This window comes from Corvus moneduloides, chromosome 8, assembly GCF_009650955.1.
Source record: "Corvus moneduloides isolate bCorMon1 chromosome 8, bCorMon1.pri, whole genome shotgun sequence".
Taxonomy (NCBI): Eukaryota; Metazoa; Chordata; class Aves; order Passeriformes; family Corvidae; genus Corvus; species Corvus moneduloides.
Genome location: NC_045483.1, coordinates 25,038,813 through 25,058,650, shown reverse-complemented (window position 1 = coordinate 25,058,650; position 19,838 = coordinate 25,038,813). Strand labels below are relative to the sequence as shown.

The 19,838-nt window shown below is 41.5% G+C and overlaps 1 protein-coding gene across 3 annotated transcripts in view; it reads right to left on the bottom strand.

The window, feature by feature from the left end:
* Positions 1-19,838, bottom strand: part of RET (ret proto-oncogene) — a 130,385-nt gene that overhangs the window by 69,012 nt on the left and 41,535 nt on the right. The window contains exons 3-6 of one of the 3 annotated variants that reach the window (XM_032116787.1): positions 14,517-14,574; positions 9,016-9,109; positions 8,642-8,807; positions 7,368-7,689 (exon numbers count right to left, since the gene is read on the bottom strand). In XM_032116787.1, the coding sequence (XP_031972678.1) occupies positions 7,368-7,413 (46 nt within the window). In that variant the 5' untranslated portion in view covers positions 7,414-7,689; positions 8,642-8,807; positions 9,016-9,109; positions 14,517-14,574. Of the gene's footprint in view, positions 1-7,367; positions 7,770-8,641; positions 8,812-9,015; positions 9,110-14,516; positions 14,575-19,838 lie in introns of those variants that run through there. The other 2 variants (XM_032116788.1, XM_032116786.1) reach the window with 2 other exon arrangements.

Sequence of the window (19,838 nt, the reverse complement as noted above, 5' to 3'; positions counted from 1 at the left end):
TTGGAACTTCCCAGTCATCACAGTGCAATTTCACATGACAGCCAATGCCCTCCACCCAAATCAACTCTTATTCCACTACTCCCAATTTTAATTTTTGATTTCTTTTCCCCTGGAAAATAAACTTATTTTCCTAGTAAAATCAAAACTTTAAGCCTCTTCTAGATGAGAGTTCTTTGGATTCTTTCTTTTCCCCTTGCTGTTATTTAGATTTCATGAACAGCACACTTTTGACTTACAGTCTTGCACACCACAATCTGGCAATATAAATGTGTTCATATAATTTCCTAGTGTCTGCTTTTATTCTGTGTAAAAGAAAGCTTGATTGCTGCCCTAGAGTACATATACATTTCAAACTCTCTGGTCTTCTGAGATGACTGACTGCCATAAACATATGTATTAATCATTCTATACTGGGTATTGCTATCCAAATAGACATAATTTTCTTTGACTTTATGCTACATTTTATTTGCATTAATCCAAATTGTTACTCCCCTTCTTGACCAAACATCAGGAACAGTGGCAGTCAGTACCTTCCTCCCAAAAGCACAGCAGCAACATACAGAGCTACTTTTAACATGAGAGGTAATTTTTAAGCAACGCAGTGGCAGAGAGTGGAAAGAGAACCTAGAGAATCTAATCCATTCTCACCAACATCTTGTGAACCACTGATATTTTTTACATCCTTCTCTTTGCATAGAAATACTTTTCAGTGTCTACTTTAAGATAATAGGGTATGGAAGGGCATCTCGTCAACAAAGACAAAAAGCTCCAGAAGCCAACCAATGTAGAAGAATCACCTCTTAAGACAATCAAAGGAAGCTTCTCTGCATCATCCTTGTTGGGGCCAAACTGAAAGTATCTGCTCTTTATGCAGGAATGGTAAAGAACTACCCACAATTATGCTTCTACTCTTACCAAATCCAGAGAAACCATTATTTGTGTCTTTAAGACACTGCGAGATTTAAGTCTCATCTCCAAGACACCTTTAGAATGGCACTAACAGGACTATTGGATGCCTGCTCTAATTCAGTGGCAAAACTAGCCTTTAAGGGGCTTCAGAGATATATGAAATTCTGGTCTACTCATGTCAATATGAGTTTTTCCATTTCACAAGTGAAAAGAACAGATAATGGAACTGTCCATATCAGAAAACTTGGTGCCGCTGAATTAGGAGAAAAAGCTAGATTTAATTTTATTATCTGAGACTGAAATTTGTCTCACTTAGAAAAAAGCCATAATGGACACTAAAAAAAAAAAACAACCAACAAAAACCAACCACCCATTACAGCAACACAATTAACTTTGTTATGTCAGTTAAATATATTGTTTAATTAGTTTTCTAAATGCATACACTGAAAAGCCATTAGACAGCCATTAGGAGTAATATATCCATTTTCTTTTTACAATCACCTGATTTACAATCAGCCAAATTTCTAAAGTAACTTAGTCAAACAACATTTCTGGCACTATTACCCCAGCAAAGTTTCCAATTCCCTTTTTTGACTGCGATCACTATAATTTTCCCTTAGGCTCTAAAGCGCTGATGATCATCTTCGTTTCATCAGATTTACAGAGCATCTCTTAGGTTAAAATGTGCCTAGTATGTTTATGGTCTCATTTCAAGATCCAGAAATCTGAAACTCTTTAGCTATTTTTATGAAGTAATCTTTAAGAAAACCAGTTTTGTGTTCTTGTCATGTAGGGAAAAAAGAGATCGCTTCAGATAAATTTTAAAAAACCCCTGAGCTCCCAAAGGAGCAAAATCCATCTGGTTATTCACACCTCATCTGACTTACTACTTGATTAACAAAAACTTTCTTAATAACCTTATTAACTAGCAACATATCTACATGAAAACTTGTCAGAAGGCTCCTAATGACTTTGCCAAAACATTTTGGAGTATCTCAACATATCTCATCGATGAAAGAAAAAATCACATTGTAAAAATAAAGCCTTTGAATAGAATTTATTCTACATCTTCTCTGATGCCATTTTTCATTGATGCATTATCACTCTAGGGATTCTGTAAGGTTTCCCATTGTGTTTTCCCTACTTTGCACCAGCTCCAGTATACCCCAGTTTGGAACTATGTTAGCCAATTGACAATGCATGTGATATTCCAAGGATAAAGTAATTCATGGTGGTACTTTACAGAAAACTAAGAGAGAGAGTGTGAGACAACGAGAAAATGTGTAGCACAGCTGTTAAGTGAATTTGAATCCTGATCTAACCAAACTAATATGCAAGCCTCAAATCTATCCTTCTCCCACAGTAATCGCTGTACTTATCTTTGCAATGCTTCAGTTACTTGCTTTCCAAAACGTAAGACAGTTACAAAAAAAGAAAAAAAAAATCATCTGGAGAATAAACAATTCCAAAGTTTCTTTAAAACATTTTGGAGAATTTTTAAGCTTTGCTTCTGCCAAACCAAACAAAAGTAGAAAGTAAGAGCTAAGAACAGACCGCAGCATGAATGTGCCTCAATCCTAGAAGAAGATGATCTTAACCTGCTCCTGTAGGCAACAGCCACCTGTGTTCAGGTAGGTTTTGCAATGTTCCTGATACAAACACCCACACCCAATAAGCATTGTCAGGCAATTTTTTACATTTCAAAACCAAGAGACAATTGCAGTCCATCACCAGCTGGCACCACTTACGGCTCTGCCGGAAAGCATGCCAACGTCTGAACAAAGCAAACCCTCTCCTCACCGTAGACAGGCACTAAATGACCTTTACACAACAAGGCTCCCCAGAAAACACCAAGCTTCTAGAGTGTGGATTTTTTCCAACCCATGGCGTATTTGTGTTTGCTAGTTTGCTTTATGGGAGAGAAAGCAGCCTGGAGGAGCAGGACCAGTAGTGCAAAGCCAAGCATGAAAATACAGCAACAAGTGAACAAATCCTTTCCCTCCTACCAGGGGCCAAATTGGGGAACAAGGGAAGAAATGAAAATTAACAAAATACATGTGTTTTCACCAGCCCTGTCTGTCATGTCAGTAAAAAAAAAAAAAAAGTAAGAGACTATGACATGACATACAGATGGAAAACTGATGGTGGGCATGCTACCAAATAGGCATCTTGCATTCAGGTGCTGAACCCACACTGTTGTACAGACTGACTGCTGATGTTAATGCTACGAGAAATCTTGCCTGTTAATCAAAGACTAACAAATGAGCTTTAAGCATTAAAATGCTGGCTTTTTGTTATCTTCGTATTCATTTCCTTCATACTGTCTCTATGATAGTAACAAAACCCTTGAATGAAGCCAAAGACCAAGACTCCAACTAACTGACTGGCAGAAATAATCAAGCCAATAGCACATACTGCCCTGACTGACATCCTGAGAAGGCAGCACATAACAATGAAAAGTACAGGGAGCTAAATATAACACAAATATGGATCCTATTAGCATAAATTAAAAAACCCCAACACAGTAAATTACTTTCTATGAAATGGAGAATGCTGCAGGAGGTGAACTTCATTCCAAAATTTCACTTGTGAAGAAACTGGAAGGTGAAGGACCTGAGAATGGGAATAAAATGAGGGAGACATGAAGCCTAGAGGGCCACAGAGGGCCCAGGCACCTTCCTCGGTAGCTCGCGGGAGCACTGGGATGAACCCCAGTCAGTGCTGTGCAACTGAAGCAGCAGTTTCACGGTCCAATGCAGGCCACAGCAGGTGACCTGAGAGAGAACAAGTGCCACCAGTGGGCCGTGAGGTGCCTGGGGAAGAGCCAGAAGGTAAGATGATGAACCTCTGGGCAGAGAAAAATAACAAAGCAGGAAGGAACCAAAGCGTCATGATTAATACTCTTTTTCCTACCAAAAAGAGCAGCAGGGTTTGAAATTCCCACATAACTGTTTGATCCTCCCCAACGAAGACACGTAAGATCTAATCAAGTGCCACTCATGTTCCTCCACAGATTCCCTTCACCCTTTGCCCACAGTCAGGGTTATAATAAAACAAAAGAATTTTTATTTTACAATGTAAAATCCGGATCATATACTGTCTGACCGCATATATTGTCTGACCAGACCACAGCTTAAAAAAACCAGGCACACCAATTATGTCTGTCTTAGCCCACTTCCTGACTCAAGCCAATGGTCTGTGCTCCACCATTTGATCTGATCAGCACTGGTTTGATCTAAAGGTATGAGTGCACAGGAGATCTTTTATTTGGCAGAATCACATAGGTGTTCTTTTCCTAGAGAAAGCATGCATTTTCTATCATGAAACACAAATATTATGTGAAATATCCACACTTGAGGGAGAAGAATGTCAATATTTACAGTTGGTTTCTGAAGTTAGTCTGTCCTTGATCTGGATGCATGAGTTGAGCCTGGACTTGCTGTAAATTGTAACCAGTCAAAATATTAGCAGCAGTCCTAGCAGCATGGAAATGTACTGTAAGAATTGATCCCAAACAGTCCATAAATGAGTATCAGAACTAGTACATTCATCAGTAGTTTTATATCACAGTCAATAAAGTAGAAAAAAAGTTTGAATCATCTATATTCAAGAGCACATTGTTGAAGTAGGATCCATATTATTTCCATGAGACCGTTTCCCTTCCAATTTTACAAAATATGCATGTGTAATGCTTACAAACTTTGCTTTATTCACTGAAATTATCTCTTCAAAAGTATTCTCTCTAATAACAAAAATTACCTTGCAGACAAGACAATCCTACCAAGTCTTTCCCACAGGCACTCTTTTCTACATTTAAGTGAACAAGGTTCTCCTCTGATATCAGTGAGCTTTCAGAAATGAACCAAAACTCCAGCACCAAACAGCCATGCACCATGATGTACAAGCAAACACCCTGAAGCCCTACAACTGACAAGATGTAAAACTTTTTCAAAAGACATGTGCACACTCCACAATAAAACCCTGCATTTCTTTCAATTGGTAAAAGAGAAAGAAACCTTAATTTGGGAAGAAACATTCCTTTTATTTTTGCTATTTCCAGGCTACTGCATGTTAAGAACAGCGCCTGCAAGAGACTCACACATTGCCTGTGGTGCAAAAGCACCAAGGCTGCACCTTTCTGCTTCAGAACAAATGGTCCAGTGTGCTTTTTGAAGCCCACCAATACAAAATAACCAAATCTAATCCTTTCAACTAACAGCACGCTCACCAGATTGATTACGCCGGCTCACTCAGTAAAATGCTCTGCGTTTGTTGGGAGCACGTGTTTTACCAACTATGGCAGTTTTAAGCTTTCCAAAGCCTCACATTTAGATACACCAAAGATGTACCAACAGCAATTAAGTGTAAGGGTAGCACTGCAGGTTAACTTTGGGTGGGAATCCTCTATGATGAGGTCTTCCCAGGTGAGAGAGATTCCTGCACAACACCTGGCAGGAGCATGAGAGTTACCACTGAAGAATCCCTGGCTTTCCCCTGGGATGGAGCCCACTGAAGTTTCACTGCATTCCCCGTGAAGGGAATGCATCATCACTCCTAAGACAGCTGTATTTCTAAACTGGAACTCTATGCACACAGCGATTTTGCTAGTACCTCCAAAACATAACACCTCATCCTACCTCTGTTGTAGTCTCAGCTTTTATTACATAAAAGCAAATTAGTGTCACACATCTAAACAATGTGAAACAGTGCGTCTCACACCAACGCTACTAATACACCGGACTTCTTGAAATAACTATGAATACAATTACTCTAAAGTGTGGACATAAATGTATATAACTTTTCTTCCCCATAGTTTTAGTAGAAACTAAGGGGAATCAAGTATTAAGCTTCGGCAGTCAGAGCTGAGAGCATAAGCAAAATATTTACAATTATAAGCAAGCAGTATCCAAAAATGTCTACTTGGCAGCCTACCCTACTCAAATAAATTAGCTTCTGTATTATTCCTCCAAACTAAGGGCAGATCCAAAAGTTAACAATTTGTGGCTACATGTAATAATAAGAAGTCTTTGAAACTATTTCCAACTGCTGAGGTCTGTGACTTAGAAAGGTTTAGATATCTATCTTGAGTGGAGAAAACACCTTTCCCATTTGAGAGTTTCAGAATGAAATTCATGTAAAGTTGTACAACTAAAAGTAAAATCAAATGGTGGTCCAACTGAAAGGGAAATGATGCAGAAAAAAAAAAGTCTCATGAGAAAGCAGCTCCGGAGTTCCTAACACCAGCTAGTTCAGGATGTGCAATAATCTGGGGTATCACAGCATGAATCGAAGTAAGCTCATCTGTCCAGCTTAAACAGAAGTCACTGAAAATCATCTTCAAGCAAATGCATGTGAATCATTTTGGCTAATGAAAACATACCCCTCAAGCTGAAGAACTTACGTAAATTACATTTCTCCTAATTCTGCCAAAAACATTAAAGAAAATGGATTTGCCAAAGATAAAAGCAAAGTAGGCATGATAGATCATCCATTAGCAATACAAGTACGGCTAATTCCTCTTGACAGTGAAATGTCTTGGGATACAACCCACTTTATTTTTCTTACTAAGTGTTTAGATGCAGTATATCCTACACATTTTATCCCCATATATCCTAGATTTCACTACCAGTGAAATTTTACAAAGATCAGGCCTTAACAATAATGTATTAAGAAGAGAAAAAATAAGGGCAAATTAAAGTATTTTAGCATACTAAAGAAAAAAAAATTAAAAATAAAACAGGAGCTTTATAATTTCTGCAAGTACAGAAAGTAGTTTAAAACGGTGCGAATTAATACAGTTAATCTGAAATAATAACAAGAAGGAACAAATCACACTCCTATGGGGAATCACAAGGGCATAATTAATATTGCACTCTACTCACTGTTAGACCAACTAGTGAACTACTGGGCTGGTTCGGGCTTTACTTTTTATCATAAATGCATTTTTGGTGTGCAAGGTTGTACTGCATTCTCTAGCATACAACTTTGATTTATTCATGTAAACGTCAGAAATCCATCAGCAAACAACGCCATATGGAAGAAAAAGAGATATAATGGATTTTCTGTTTGCTTTAGAAACTTGACATCTGTGGATAGCATCATCTAAGTTACAATCCAATCACTTTTCATATTCTGGTCATTTTCATTTACCAATCCAAAACGCATTTTATCTGATGATACAAAAAGCTGTGGGAGAGGGATAACAGAGAAGAAATCATGTTTTAAAAACTTAAAATGGGAACATACTTTAATATTTTCCCTTTCACATCATAAATTTAGAAAAAAGCAAACTCACATCTGTTCTAACTCAGCTTTTTAAAAAGGAAGAAAACGTATTAGGATTATTTATATCTTGTCTGTATTTGTGGCAAGATTTTCGGAGCCGGAGCGAGCCACTGGCAGCACCCATCACCTGAGCTCCGCAAAGTTCCCGGGGGGCCGGGCTCGGCGGTACTCACCCCCGCAGAGCAGGAGGAACCCGGCTGTCCGCGCCGCCGAGCGCATCTTCCCCGCGCTGCTGCGGCCCCGCCTCGGCGCTCCGGGCAGCACCGGCCGGGCTGCCGGACGGTCCGCGGGCTCTCAGTCGGGCCGGCCCATGGCCCGGGCCGGCGGCAGCGGGCCGCGATGGGACGCACGGAGCCGAGAAAGGACGGGACGGCCGCGCCGGGTTGCTTCTCCGCCGGTCCTTCCCTCGGTCCTCCTGGGTCCGGTGCCGCCCCGCCGCCACCGGCCGGGAAAAAAGCGCCTCGTCCCCTCAGCGGTGCCGGCGCCTCTCGGGCTCTGCGGGAAGAATCGAAGTCACCAGCGCAGCTCCCGCTCCGCCGCGCCTGCCCCCGAGCCCCCCGCGCTGCCCGGGCGGCGGCACCGCCCGGCTCCGGCCAGCCCCCGGCCCCTCCTCCGCGGCCGCCGGGCCGCTCTGCCCGGGCCGCCCCGCCCGGCGGGCAGCCCCCGCCCCGCCCCGCCCGCGGAGCCGCCGCCGAGGGGGCGCAGCGGCGGCCCCGCCCCGCGCACCCCGCGGGCAAGGTGCGGGGCCGGGCGGGGGTGGCGGCACCGCCGCGTCCCGGGGCACCCGCCCGCGTCCCCCGGCCCCGCGGGCAGGAGCGGCGGGAGGAGCGGGAGGCGGCGGCTTGGGGGGAGGAAGACCGGCGAGCCGCGCAAACACACCAGGTGCGAGACAAAGCGGGGACAGGCGCTGCGGCAGCAGGATGTACCCGAGTGGCCGCCTTCCCCGTCAGCCGAAACAACATTAAACGTGTTGAATAATTAATCCTTGGGAGAGGAGACAATTTTTGCTTGATGGTATGAGGATGCTGTAAAAGATGTGCGCTACCTGGCAGGCAACCAAAGTAACCCGAACGGACGCGTCCCGCTGAGCGGCGAAACGCCACTTTTAAACCGCAAGCGGGAGGGGGTGTGGGAAATCTAACCAAGCCAAAGCAGAAATACGCTTTAGCAGGTCGGGCTCGCCGTGAAAAGCACTCCGAAAAAGCCGCCGCTCACAAACACCGCCCAGAGCACCCGCTGCGCCGCTGCCGGCCCTGCCTCCGCCCGGCGGCCCCGCCGCAGCGCCCGGCCCGCCCTCGCCCTGCCCCGGCTACCGCAGCCGCGCCGGACCCGCGGGTAGCCCCGGGACGGGGCGGGCACAGCCCCGCAACACCCGCGGGCACCGCGCCCGCGCAGGCTCTGGAGGGGCCACAGCGACTCCCGGCTGAAACAAACCCTGCCCCTCTACCTTGCCCTCTCCTGTCAGGGCATCTTCAACCTGCCGCGGAAATATTTTCTACTCCTCTCCCGAAAGCTGATGTTGCTTCCGTACAGCGCTGCTCCAGAGATCTGGTCGTCAGGATTCAGACGCAGATCAGCAGCTACAGCGTTCGTCTTTCCCCAGCCTTCACACTCTGAAACGCCCAAGCAAGGTCAAGTAGATACACAGAGTAGATTGATAATCAGTGCCATTGCGCCTAGCAAGAATTGTTATAAATTACTTAAATTGAAGCCAAATAGGAAATTCTCTCTCTAGACTAGTAAGGACTCTTCTTACAATACCCAGCACTTTAAGAGGCAAAGTACAAGAAATTACCCTATAGGAATGGTAAAAGAACTAACCTATTTTAACTTTTCTGTTAGATCTTCATCAAGTTAGATCTTCTTCCCGTGGTCTTCATAAGGCTTGGGAAAACAGTAAGCCAAGTCCAAGCACCTGGAAGGGTAATAATGAATTTGAGATGACCACTAATGACCACCAATTGTTTTTGAAGCTGCCTGTCAGGTAGTATAAGTTAAACTTTTGAATATTTACGTGTCAAGTGTTTGTGGGGCTTTTGCAAGTGCCTGAAAGAGGGAATTGAGAAGCGAACTTGGGGAGTCTCCATAAACCAGAGGAAAGTCTATAGCAAAGAAAGCAACATATAAAACATTAACATTAAATCAATGCTTTGTGGAGAAATGTCTTACGTTAAGCTAAGCTTTATCTTAAATCATATTTAAAAGCTCGTGCAGTATACAAATCAATATTGATGCCATCTAAAATACACCACTATCATCTGCACTGATAAATGCCAGTTTTCATCCAGGACAAAGTGACTTCTTGGAAGAATTTCAAGGACTTACAATCTCTTCTGGCATCTCAGCAACTGAAGCCAAAGCCATACTCTTCTGCCAGCTTCAGGCTCTGCTCCAGCACACTAGAACTGGTTTTAGATGCCATCATGTTCGTCATACAAGGAACAGAAGTAAGGTCACCAGAATAATTTTTTCATTTGATTTCCAGGCTTTTAAGCTAAGCAGTTTTATGTGTTTTCAGAGGATTGTAGCTTACACACAGCACACCTGGAAAAAACTGGCCAATTCGGATGAGAACAGGATTAAATATGGGTGTCTTCTGTGTTCCAGCTACTGTGATCACCTCTGTCATGTTAATGTAGTCACCATTCTTCCTGGAGCTGTTCTCCTTTATGGTCAACATGGAAAAGCAATGGTATATTGAGGAAACAGTTCATTCAGGAAAGATAGCCTACCATATGGAAAACAAAAATAACCTAACTGCAGCATCTCTCAAACCCTGCAAAAGCCTATCAAATTGGAGGCATTTAAAATTTTCCACTTGAAATTCAAACTTAAGGAGAAAAAACTTAAACCCTTCCTGCCCAGCCTGATTTCCACATCCCTAAAGAGGCCCAACACAGGCTGTGAACCATCTGCCCTTGAGTTTACATGAGGAATACAAGCCTATAGCAACCATCTCCTTCCAACAGCTAACTTCTGCTCCACTATGCATAAAATACACATTCACGTCATTCACTTGGTTTCTTTGTCAGAAGGTCTTTTGAAAACTGAATGAAAGTCAGTGCTTGTAAATGGGGAATAAAAAAGCGAGGTGTTCTTAATTTCCCAGACAAGCTCAAGCTTTACAGTGACATCTCCCTCCCATCACTCTCCTAGCAGAAATACTCTGGAAGTAAATTGACACTTTCCTGCAGGCTAGTTCAATTGTGAAACTACGGCTCATACTCCTTCTCTTTTTTTTCCCCCTGCTTTGACTCATTTATTTGGCACAGCAGGCTGAGCTATTAAATTATTGTAGGTTGTTCTTTTATAAAGGCACTCTGAGATGTCGCGATACAATAATGCTTCCTGAAATTGATGCTAATTGATAACTGTTTCTGGGTTTCATCAGAAGTCTTAGGTCATGTTCATTTAGCATCAGGGCAGGACACTTGAGGACTGTTCCACCTTTCCATGTTTTCCAAACACTCATGCACAAACGCTGAAATATTTTCAGGCAAATTTCCTCCTAGAATATTGTGTTTAAAATCCAATTCTTGATTAGTTCAAGCCTTAAATACTTTCTGCCCCCATGCTATGAGGTTGGTTACTGTAGAAACTCAGTCTGAGGCACTGCTGTTGATCATGTAGAAAAAACTATTTTAAAATTACAAAAAGTGGTTGTTAACACTCTCCACTACTTTGTGATCAAATTGTCAAGTCTTTCATACAGTTACAACTAGGGTGGCACTGAACAGATATTCTTCCTGAGCTGGATCTAATAGTAAAAGGACAGATCAAATTTTGATCCTGACAGTGACAAAGAATTTATCTGCATGTTATACTTAAAGTTCTTATATACACGTTTTTCCACAATCCCTGGGCTTTACTTTCCTATCCTTCTGTCAGTTTCTTTCTTCTCTACTTGTTACATGCAGCTAACATATAAACTGCACATTATCCACATTATCTGTTTAATTTTTGTCCACTTTAGAGCACTGAAAGAGCTAAAAGCAGTGTGTTTTCCTAAAATACTCATCCAAAAGTGCTATGAATTGGTCAGAAACACTGACTACCATGAAGAAGCAGCAAACCTGTGCTAGGAGATGTCTCCATCTTGGCACCTAGAGAAGGAACCAAGAAGCTATTTCTTTCTACTCAGGAGGAAATAAATCATTCTTGGGGAGAAAGTGCTACAAGACTGTCCTGATAACAAGAAGTTTAAGCAAGAGCTCAGGATTGTCCAATAAATAGATTTTCAAGGCAAAACCAGGATTCTTGTGAAAGCAGTAACAAGGGACTGGCATAACTGAAGATGCTGTGTGATGGAAAGCAGAACAGACCATGAGCCCGGGCCAGGACCATGACCAGGAACAACCAATGTCCTGACAAAGCTATCCCTCCTGGGAGCTGGTTGCGCCAGGACTGCCCTCTGACCTCACTGCTGCTTCTTGGCAATAAAATTCTAAGTTCCTCCAACACCAGTAGTTTGTGTCACTGTAAATGTAATACAGAGTCTTTTTGAAAATACGTTAATCCACAAAAATTGCCTGATTCCTAGCCATCAGATTGTTTCACTGAAAGCATAAGCTTAACTATCAAAACCATCATGAAATCATAAATCACAGCCTCAACATCTGGTGCCATCAGAAGTCAGTACCAAAATAGGTCTCTAACCATTGATTTATCTGAAATTTTCACCTGCTTGCCTTTATTGCTGCAGGTTTCCATGAAGCACAGGATGACTATGCTGGAGGATTTCCGTGCAAAGCGGAAACAAGTTCTCCCAATATTTGCAAACAATGTGTGTTTTCTTGTTTCAATTCTACTCAGAATCTCATCTTGCATCTGTCTTGTTCGAGTAGCCCTCTAAACTGGCAGAAAATAAAAGCTCAGTTTTCATGTCATTGTTCTAAGGATTGCCCCGGGAGTGCCATGGATGTACCTGTTACGGCAGAAAAGGTGTCTGGAGTAAGGGTCGCTGTGATACACACTGGCGCTCGGCTGTTGTACTTGCAATAATATAAGTTCCAAAACTCTGTGAAATCCAGAGTTACATTTTCTGTACTCTTGTGGGCCAGCAGGATTACAGGAGTGTGAGTGAATGAGGATGTAAACCTCTTTCTGTGATGATGAGCACTGCCTCGTGTGAGAGACCCCGCAACCCTGGTGTGCCTGTAGCAGGGCACCCAGCAGAGCTGTGCCGGCGGCTGTCATTTCACCGCCGCAGGAATATCCTCGGCTAGTATCAGGGACAGCAACAGGGCTGATGACTCATAATTATCTCATTTGCAGAGACAATCCTTTTTGCCTGGAACCATACTATAACATAAACCCAACAGTTGTAACCCACAGGCACGTTGGCATTGAAGCTCAGCATTTATCCCATTATTCAAGAGGCATTAATTTCCCCGAGGTATTAACAAATGTTGGCATGATAAATCTCTTCACATCGGTATGAACAGTAAAGTTCTTCTGAACTTTGAAGACTGGATTTTTCTATTTTTTAAACAAACATTTTGGATCTGCCTGGAAATGTTATGAACACACACAAGGACATTCACACATCTCCCATCAGAATTTGAATGGTAGGGGGTAGATATTCTTCCAAAAACTAGTTAGAGAAATACATTGAAACTGGCAGCTGATAAATTAAAACCAGCTAACAAAATAGAAAACATCCTTTGTTGACTCTTCTCCAGGTCCATTTCCAGCAGATAATACACTACTATGATCATAACAATAAAAAGATTATTTTCATCCTAGTTTCTTAGAATTTGGTGTCAAATGTAACAGCCCACATGAGAGATGCGTAACCTCAATTCCCTTCTTGTTCATAAAGTTCATAAAGAACTTACAGCCTGGGTTATGACCAAGGCAAGCGTCCTGCTCACTGCCAGCTGCGGTACCCCTATAGTGACCTGGGGGAGGTGAATGTCTTGGAGAGTGATTCTGTCCAAGGTACAGTCAGATTTATCCACCACAACTATTTCTGAAGTTTGTAGATGACCCTGAAAAATACTCCATTACCAACTTAATTAAAAATAGTAATAGCCAAATAAAGCTGTGATACATCCTAAATGACCAGTAAATATTTGTGAAGATGAGCTTTCATTTTATTTTTTCATTCTTTAATACATTTGGCTGCAGAGAACTTGAAAACGTAACAACTCTATACCCTAGGTTTCAACCTGAAAAGCAAATGTAAGAAGTTTCAAATATCATAATTTTAAAAATAACTAATAAGATAGAGAAACTAACCAAAATTATATAAATATTTGGGTTTCAGTATGAAAAGCAGTTCAGTTGGGCTGACAAAAGTATATTTTCCTTGAGCAGTATCAAATCCCATACACTTTAAGTTCAATGACTAAGCTCCGAAATCTTGTCTGGTCTAACTTTGCCTCAGTGTTCCTTAGAAGAGGAACAGCCAGCTTTGCATGAGGGAGCCAAGAGAGACTTCCCAGCCATGCTACTCTTCCTGCCACCCACAGCAAGGTTCAGTACATGCCATAGTGGCAATGACAGGGCCTCGGTTGTTTTAAACTTTCACAGGTTCAGAACAGAGGCACTATAACCAATGTTACTGGGCGGTTGGCCCCAATGCCATCAGGGGAAATGGTGACCTGATAGTTTTCAGTCTCTGAAACCATCAGGTCAAATTCTGTCAGGGCAGAGCTGACAAAATCATGACCTTTATTCAGTTATGAATATAAGCATGAAGGCACACCAAAGTTAATGAAGAGAAGATCACATTCAATGGAATAACAATTAATTTTGTCATTATAGGAATTAGTATAAAAATATCAGAATCAGGACTTATAAGGGACTTCACCTCTAAGTTAACCTGTATTGGGTTAAATGATCTACATAATCTGATTTACTTTCAGCACCATATGTTACTAAATTGTAATCACTAGAAACCAGGAAATATGATCCTAGGCTAATTCAAGAGATCTAGATTCACACTAAACTATATCTTTAAATATATGGTATCATGGCCATAAAAGAGAGCACTCAGATAGTCAGGTCACACATCTTCATTTGCGCCATGGTTTATAGAGGCACGTTTGCCCCTGTATTCCATCGATCTAACAGGATGTGTTTTTCTATTACACGTGCACACAGTCTCTACATTTAAAGAGCATTACATTAAAAATGAAGTCAAGAGCTTGCCTGTGAGGAAATGTGAGGATCGAGATTGCCCCATGCATTTTTTATTTGCTCACTGATAAGCCTTACAGATCTCATTCAGGAACAGACAGAAATGAGTGTCAGAACTAGTGCTGGAACTTGTGAATTCCCAGGATTCAACCCAAAGATATAACCTCAAAATAACATACCTGAGACTCACAAAGGACTCCTCTTTGTTTTTCCTCTGCATTGAGTAAGCCCAGAGTCCTGTAAATGCAAAAATATACAATTACATGTACAGATACTCTGAGCAAAGGGGGTGAATTCAGATTGAAAAGGTAAACCTTGTTCCTGTTTTGAGTGCCTAATACTATAATACTGTTCTTTAATGTAGGTTTTTCCAGTATGTAGTTTCCTAAAACTTTTTAAAATTAAGATTTCAGAATTATACCACATGGAGTCACACTGAGTGCTGCATAAGTTACCACAAGATTTAAAATGGCCAAAACCAACTATTTAAAAGGAAAGTAGTCTGTTGTACTAGTTACTGTAGGTAGCCATGACCAAGATGCCAAGCATATTAATGCAACCCGGTTTTCCTAAAAAAAACCACAAAACAAAACAAAACAAAAACCAAAACAAGAATAATACATCAAAAAAAATGCCATAACTCATATCTGTTCTTTAACTTTGGAATTTGGTCATAATTTGAACTTTAAAAGGACTAGAAAGTTCTCAAAATCATCATGGCAAACAAAAAGCAAATTGAAGGATGCTAAGTCTTGGCCAGCCCAGAAGGGATTCACCCAGTAGCACAAGGTTCCTGACCCTCTAATATCCTGCATGGCCCTAAGGCTCTGTACAGTGGAGAACACTTTATGGTCAAACAGACTGCTCTGGAGTTTTAGCAGAAAGTCTTCAGAAAGTGCTGAGGGTGCAAGTTCCTTTAGTTAGAGGCTTAACACACAGGCAGATGTGGATTGATTCTTCAAGGAAATGGGAACAACCCTCTCTTCCCTTAGGTCCCTGTTCAAAATGCCAGATCATGACAGCTTTCCAAAGTATACACTGACACCATTTCTCTTCTAAAAGATACACTTATCTATATGAAAGTGCAAAATATTACATAAGGTTTATTTGAGGAGAAGAGACAGGGTCTCTGTCCAGTTACCCATTTTGTAGCACAAGACTCTGACTGCACTTTCTCTAGTAAAAACAGCAACAACAGCACAAGATAACAGTAAATTGAACTCTACCTGTATAAAACATGTATTTAAAAGATTATAAATGTAATGGGTTTTTTTTGTCTTGGTGTTGCAAATCAAATCACTGAGAACAGTTTCATATCTATTTTTCTCATTTTCCAATAGAAGGAAAGACAGATTTCTGTTTTAGTGAAATTATGCCTACCTTTACACACATGCATAGAAATAATATAAAACCTTAGAAGTTCATTCTACTATTCCTTTGTGCCTTGACTTCCATGACCTTAAAGAGCAGGAATCAGAGCCCAGGAGAGAAAGACAAGAGAAACTTTAAGTGCCTAAAGGAGATAACCAAAAGTAGGTTACCAACTGTTTTTAATTTATGCGTATTATGAGATGAGCTGACAGTCATATATGTCTCCTATTATCAATGGCTAGGCAGTTTCTCTTTTGAGTTATCATGGTCAGTTCAGCTACTCAGAATCTATTTCTGTTTGTTTGGGCTGGGGAGCATTCTGTATTTTAGCTCAGAGAAATTCGTCTTCCTTGGAATTTCTCTGAAGCAGCATATATGAAGGAAACTGTTTCTAACTTCCTGTTAGAAGCTTCCTGTTTCTAACTCACGGCAGCTCAGAGCAATTCGACACAGCTGTCTCAGTTTTGTTAGCAGATACAGCAGCATTTAACTAAAACTAAGAGCTCAGTGAATACAAGCAAGGCCACACAAAGTGGTGGTTGAAGCAGGGCAATAGTTGTGGAGCAGGCTCACCACTCAATAATTGGAAGAGAAAACTTCGAAAAATTTGCTATTTATCCCATAGATTCTGACAAAAAAATTAATGAGATAATGGCCTTTTATTCCATTACACTTTCTACACTGAAACACCGGTCAGTTAACACCTGGGACAAACTGGTTTGACTGATCCAGGTAAACAGAAGTCAGGTAAATCAATGCTCTATCAACCTGCAATCATCATTTTTACAGCTCCAATATTTCTAAGCTAAGCCAGACCTTTTCAGCCCTCCTATATCACAGCTCATGTAAACTAGGCACAGCTGGTCTCTCCACCAATAAATCAACCACAGAAGTAACAAAATACATACAACTAAGGCACAGACAGGACAAAAGATGGTGATTGAAAGAGAAACCATGCAGTGAACCTAAGAAGTCAATTTAGAGTGTCTTGACATATTTCATCAACATGTACTGAGGAAGTGCTCCCGTGGGGAAGGTGGTTTTGTCTTAAGTTTTTTATACTGATTCTGCTGCAAATGCTTTGCATAAGGCATCTCTGAATGAGAGGGATGTCTGCTGTATTAAAAAGCTGCAATGCCTCTAACTAATGATCCTGGAGACTGTAAGAAATGAAGTCCTAGAGCAGAGTTGTAGGGGTGTGGACATACAAGATGTTGACTTGTGCAGCCAATGCAGTCCCCAGCCACACTGGAAGGCTAGGTCTCCTGAAGGAGCCCCACAACTTGTGAGGGTATCACAGAAACAGCCTAAAGTGATAGAGACTCCCTGTATAATACCATTTGTCCCCCCTATGTAATAGTAACTACTTACATATTATTTTGTAGGGAATTTTATCTGCACTCTGCTGACCACAATCCTGGCTCTGTTGGGAGCTATTGTAGCGGTGTTGTATGCACTTGTTTCAGAGGCTGCTGTATGTCTACATGGAAAAGATGCTTTATGTCAAATCAAATTAAGCAAAAAATTGCCTGTCTGAAACAAAGCATACATAGCTTTCCATGCCACTGGCCAGAAACCAAGAGAAAAGCACAAGTTAAAAGTACCTGAAACTGGCTCAGTAGAGTCTTCCAAGAAGCTAAGAGGGTACTGCCTTTGGTGAATCTAGTTTATTTTGCATGCCTAACACAAGAATTCTTAACAAGATTCCACAGATTAGAGGATATGAAATTAAGCAGTCTACACTGAAGTACAACATTAGACATTAAGCTGACAGTCCTCAATACCCACTGCCTAAGATGCTGGTGGGAAACAGTGTCAGAGTAGTAAGACATTCACAGAAAGGGGCCACAGATTAAGTCCTTTGAACCTTGTTAATTATATTAAGGAAACACTGGTTGTCACCTGCTGACATCTTGTTCTGTAGAAGACTGGAAACAAGAATGCCTGCTCTGTCAGAACTGATTTCCAAGTCACTGGGGACTTAAAGAATTTTAAGTAGACAGAGAATGACAAGAGGCTATAGCACAAACCAACTGGAACCACATTGTCAGAGCATGAAGTTAAGAGTAATAGCTTATTCAAAGCTATTAAACAAAAAACCTCAAATCACAACCCAGAAGTAACCTTAATGCACCCACTGCCTTCAACATCTTCCTTTTTGGATTTCAAAGATTTAACCTTCCTTAAGTGTCTCACAGATCCCAAATTTGTGGCTGTTAGCTTAGGAGCCTTGATCTACAATACTAATCAAACTATTTTTGCTGGATGTTTTCAGATGAAGTTGTTTTGCTCTGTGCACTCATTGTGAATCTAATCCAATCTTTTCAAATACATCCTGAAATGCCATTGTACCTGTGTCAGCAATACACCTATCCCCTTCAAACTTCCTGTGATTACCCATAAGAGAGAACTCCTGGAAATAGTTTTCCCTCCAGGAAATGATTGAAATAAGACTGAAAAGAAGTTTTTATTGATTATTGCCATAAGAAACCTGCAGTGACTTCATAAAGATGACTCAGAACTTAACTTAAGCAGAGTGACTTAATGTCACTACACAATCCTACATGAGTCGGAATTCTAAATGTCTCCACTATGTGATCACACTAAAGATTTGTCCTCTGAGCTTCTTTTTGTTTGTACTTCCAACTTCCTTCTTGAACTTTGAGGTACACATTTTCTCGTCTACGTTTTATTGTACTTCTCTGTGTAATTTCTCTTTCTGCTAATGAGCCTTTTGCAACCAAGTGTTCAAGTCCCTCCCTGAAGACTTTATAATACAGACATAAAACCATAAGGGCTGGCACGAGGCACAGTGAAGGCACCTGAACTAAAGACATGCATCACTGCACAGAAGCAGTGAACGTTCTTCAGCAGGACACCCTCAGGGCAGGACAAGCTCAGTCCTTGTCGATGTCTTGTCCAACAGCCACCTTTCCAGCACAAATGTTGAGTGAAACATCAGGACTGACTTGAGATGTCTTAACTGTATAGGGCTCACCAGCATCTGTTGCCTGAGGAAATTAGGGTCCCAGGCCCACACTGTTTTTAGACTTGGGTACTGAGCGCTACAGACTGGCTGCAAGTCACAGCACAGAGTGGCACACAGAGTGGCCCAGAGCCACTGTTGATAGAGCCCACAGGAGTGGCCTCATTGCTCCAAGCTGTGCAATGAACCTGGGAAGGTTGTTTTGCTGCCACCCATGACCCAGTACAAATCAGCAAGCAGCCTGCAATCTCCTTAGTCAACATCTAAAGCCAGTCTTGGGTGTTAGAGCTTGCAACATTTGGGACAGGACTCTTGATCGAGTTTAAAGGCAAAGGCAACAGTGTAAGTTTCTTTCCCAAGTTGAATGTGCCACCCGTCCAATATTTTTTGCCCTGCACAGTGTGAAAATACTGACTCCACAGCTAGTAGTAGAAGCTGCACTGGGCTTCAGTGAATAAACGCAGCAATTTTGTCACCAGCCAGTTTAGCTCAGAGCCTGGCTGAGCTGCTCAGTCTCTCCAGTAAGTGAGTGGACATGCTCTGAAACACAGGATCTGGCAGTGACAGTTTTCCCTTTTGCACATCAACTGCTTCACTGCTTTTGCATAAGGGTGATCTAAAGCTTAGCAAAGACTTGTAGCTGGAATATTGCACACGTATTAGAATTAAGGCAATGCTCTCCATTTGCAGAAAGCAATTCACTAGCTACTGGCTCAACATCCTATGGCTAACAATAGGCACTTAAACCGTCAAGATACCAAAAAGCAGAGCTATGGTGCCTTAGCAGGCATGGAATATTTCTCATTTACATAGTTGCTGCAGCAAAAGTACTTCAACTACTTCCTATCTAGACACCAGACAAAAAGTTCACTACAAGTATCAGAATAACATAGTTTGCTTTTGTTGCTCCAGTGCAAAATAAGTTTATGATTTATCTTTCTGTAATACAAATACAGTGTTGTTCATGGAAATAACTCGTGTCTGTTTCTCTTAGTGTTGCATGAACATTAACCACATGCTCTCCATTATCATTATTATTATTATTATTATTCATCTCAAAAGGGAGCCAGTGGAAAACACATTTGCTATTAGACACCCCAGAGATGGACTGTGATATAAAGTGAGTTGCCCAGAGTCACTAGCT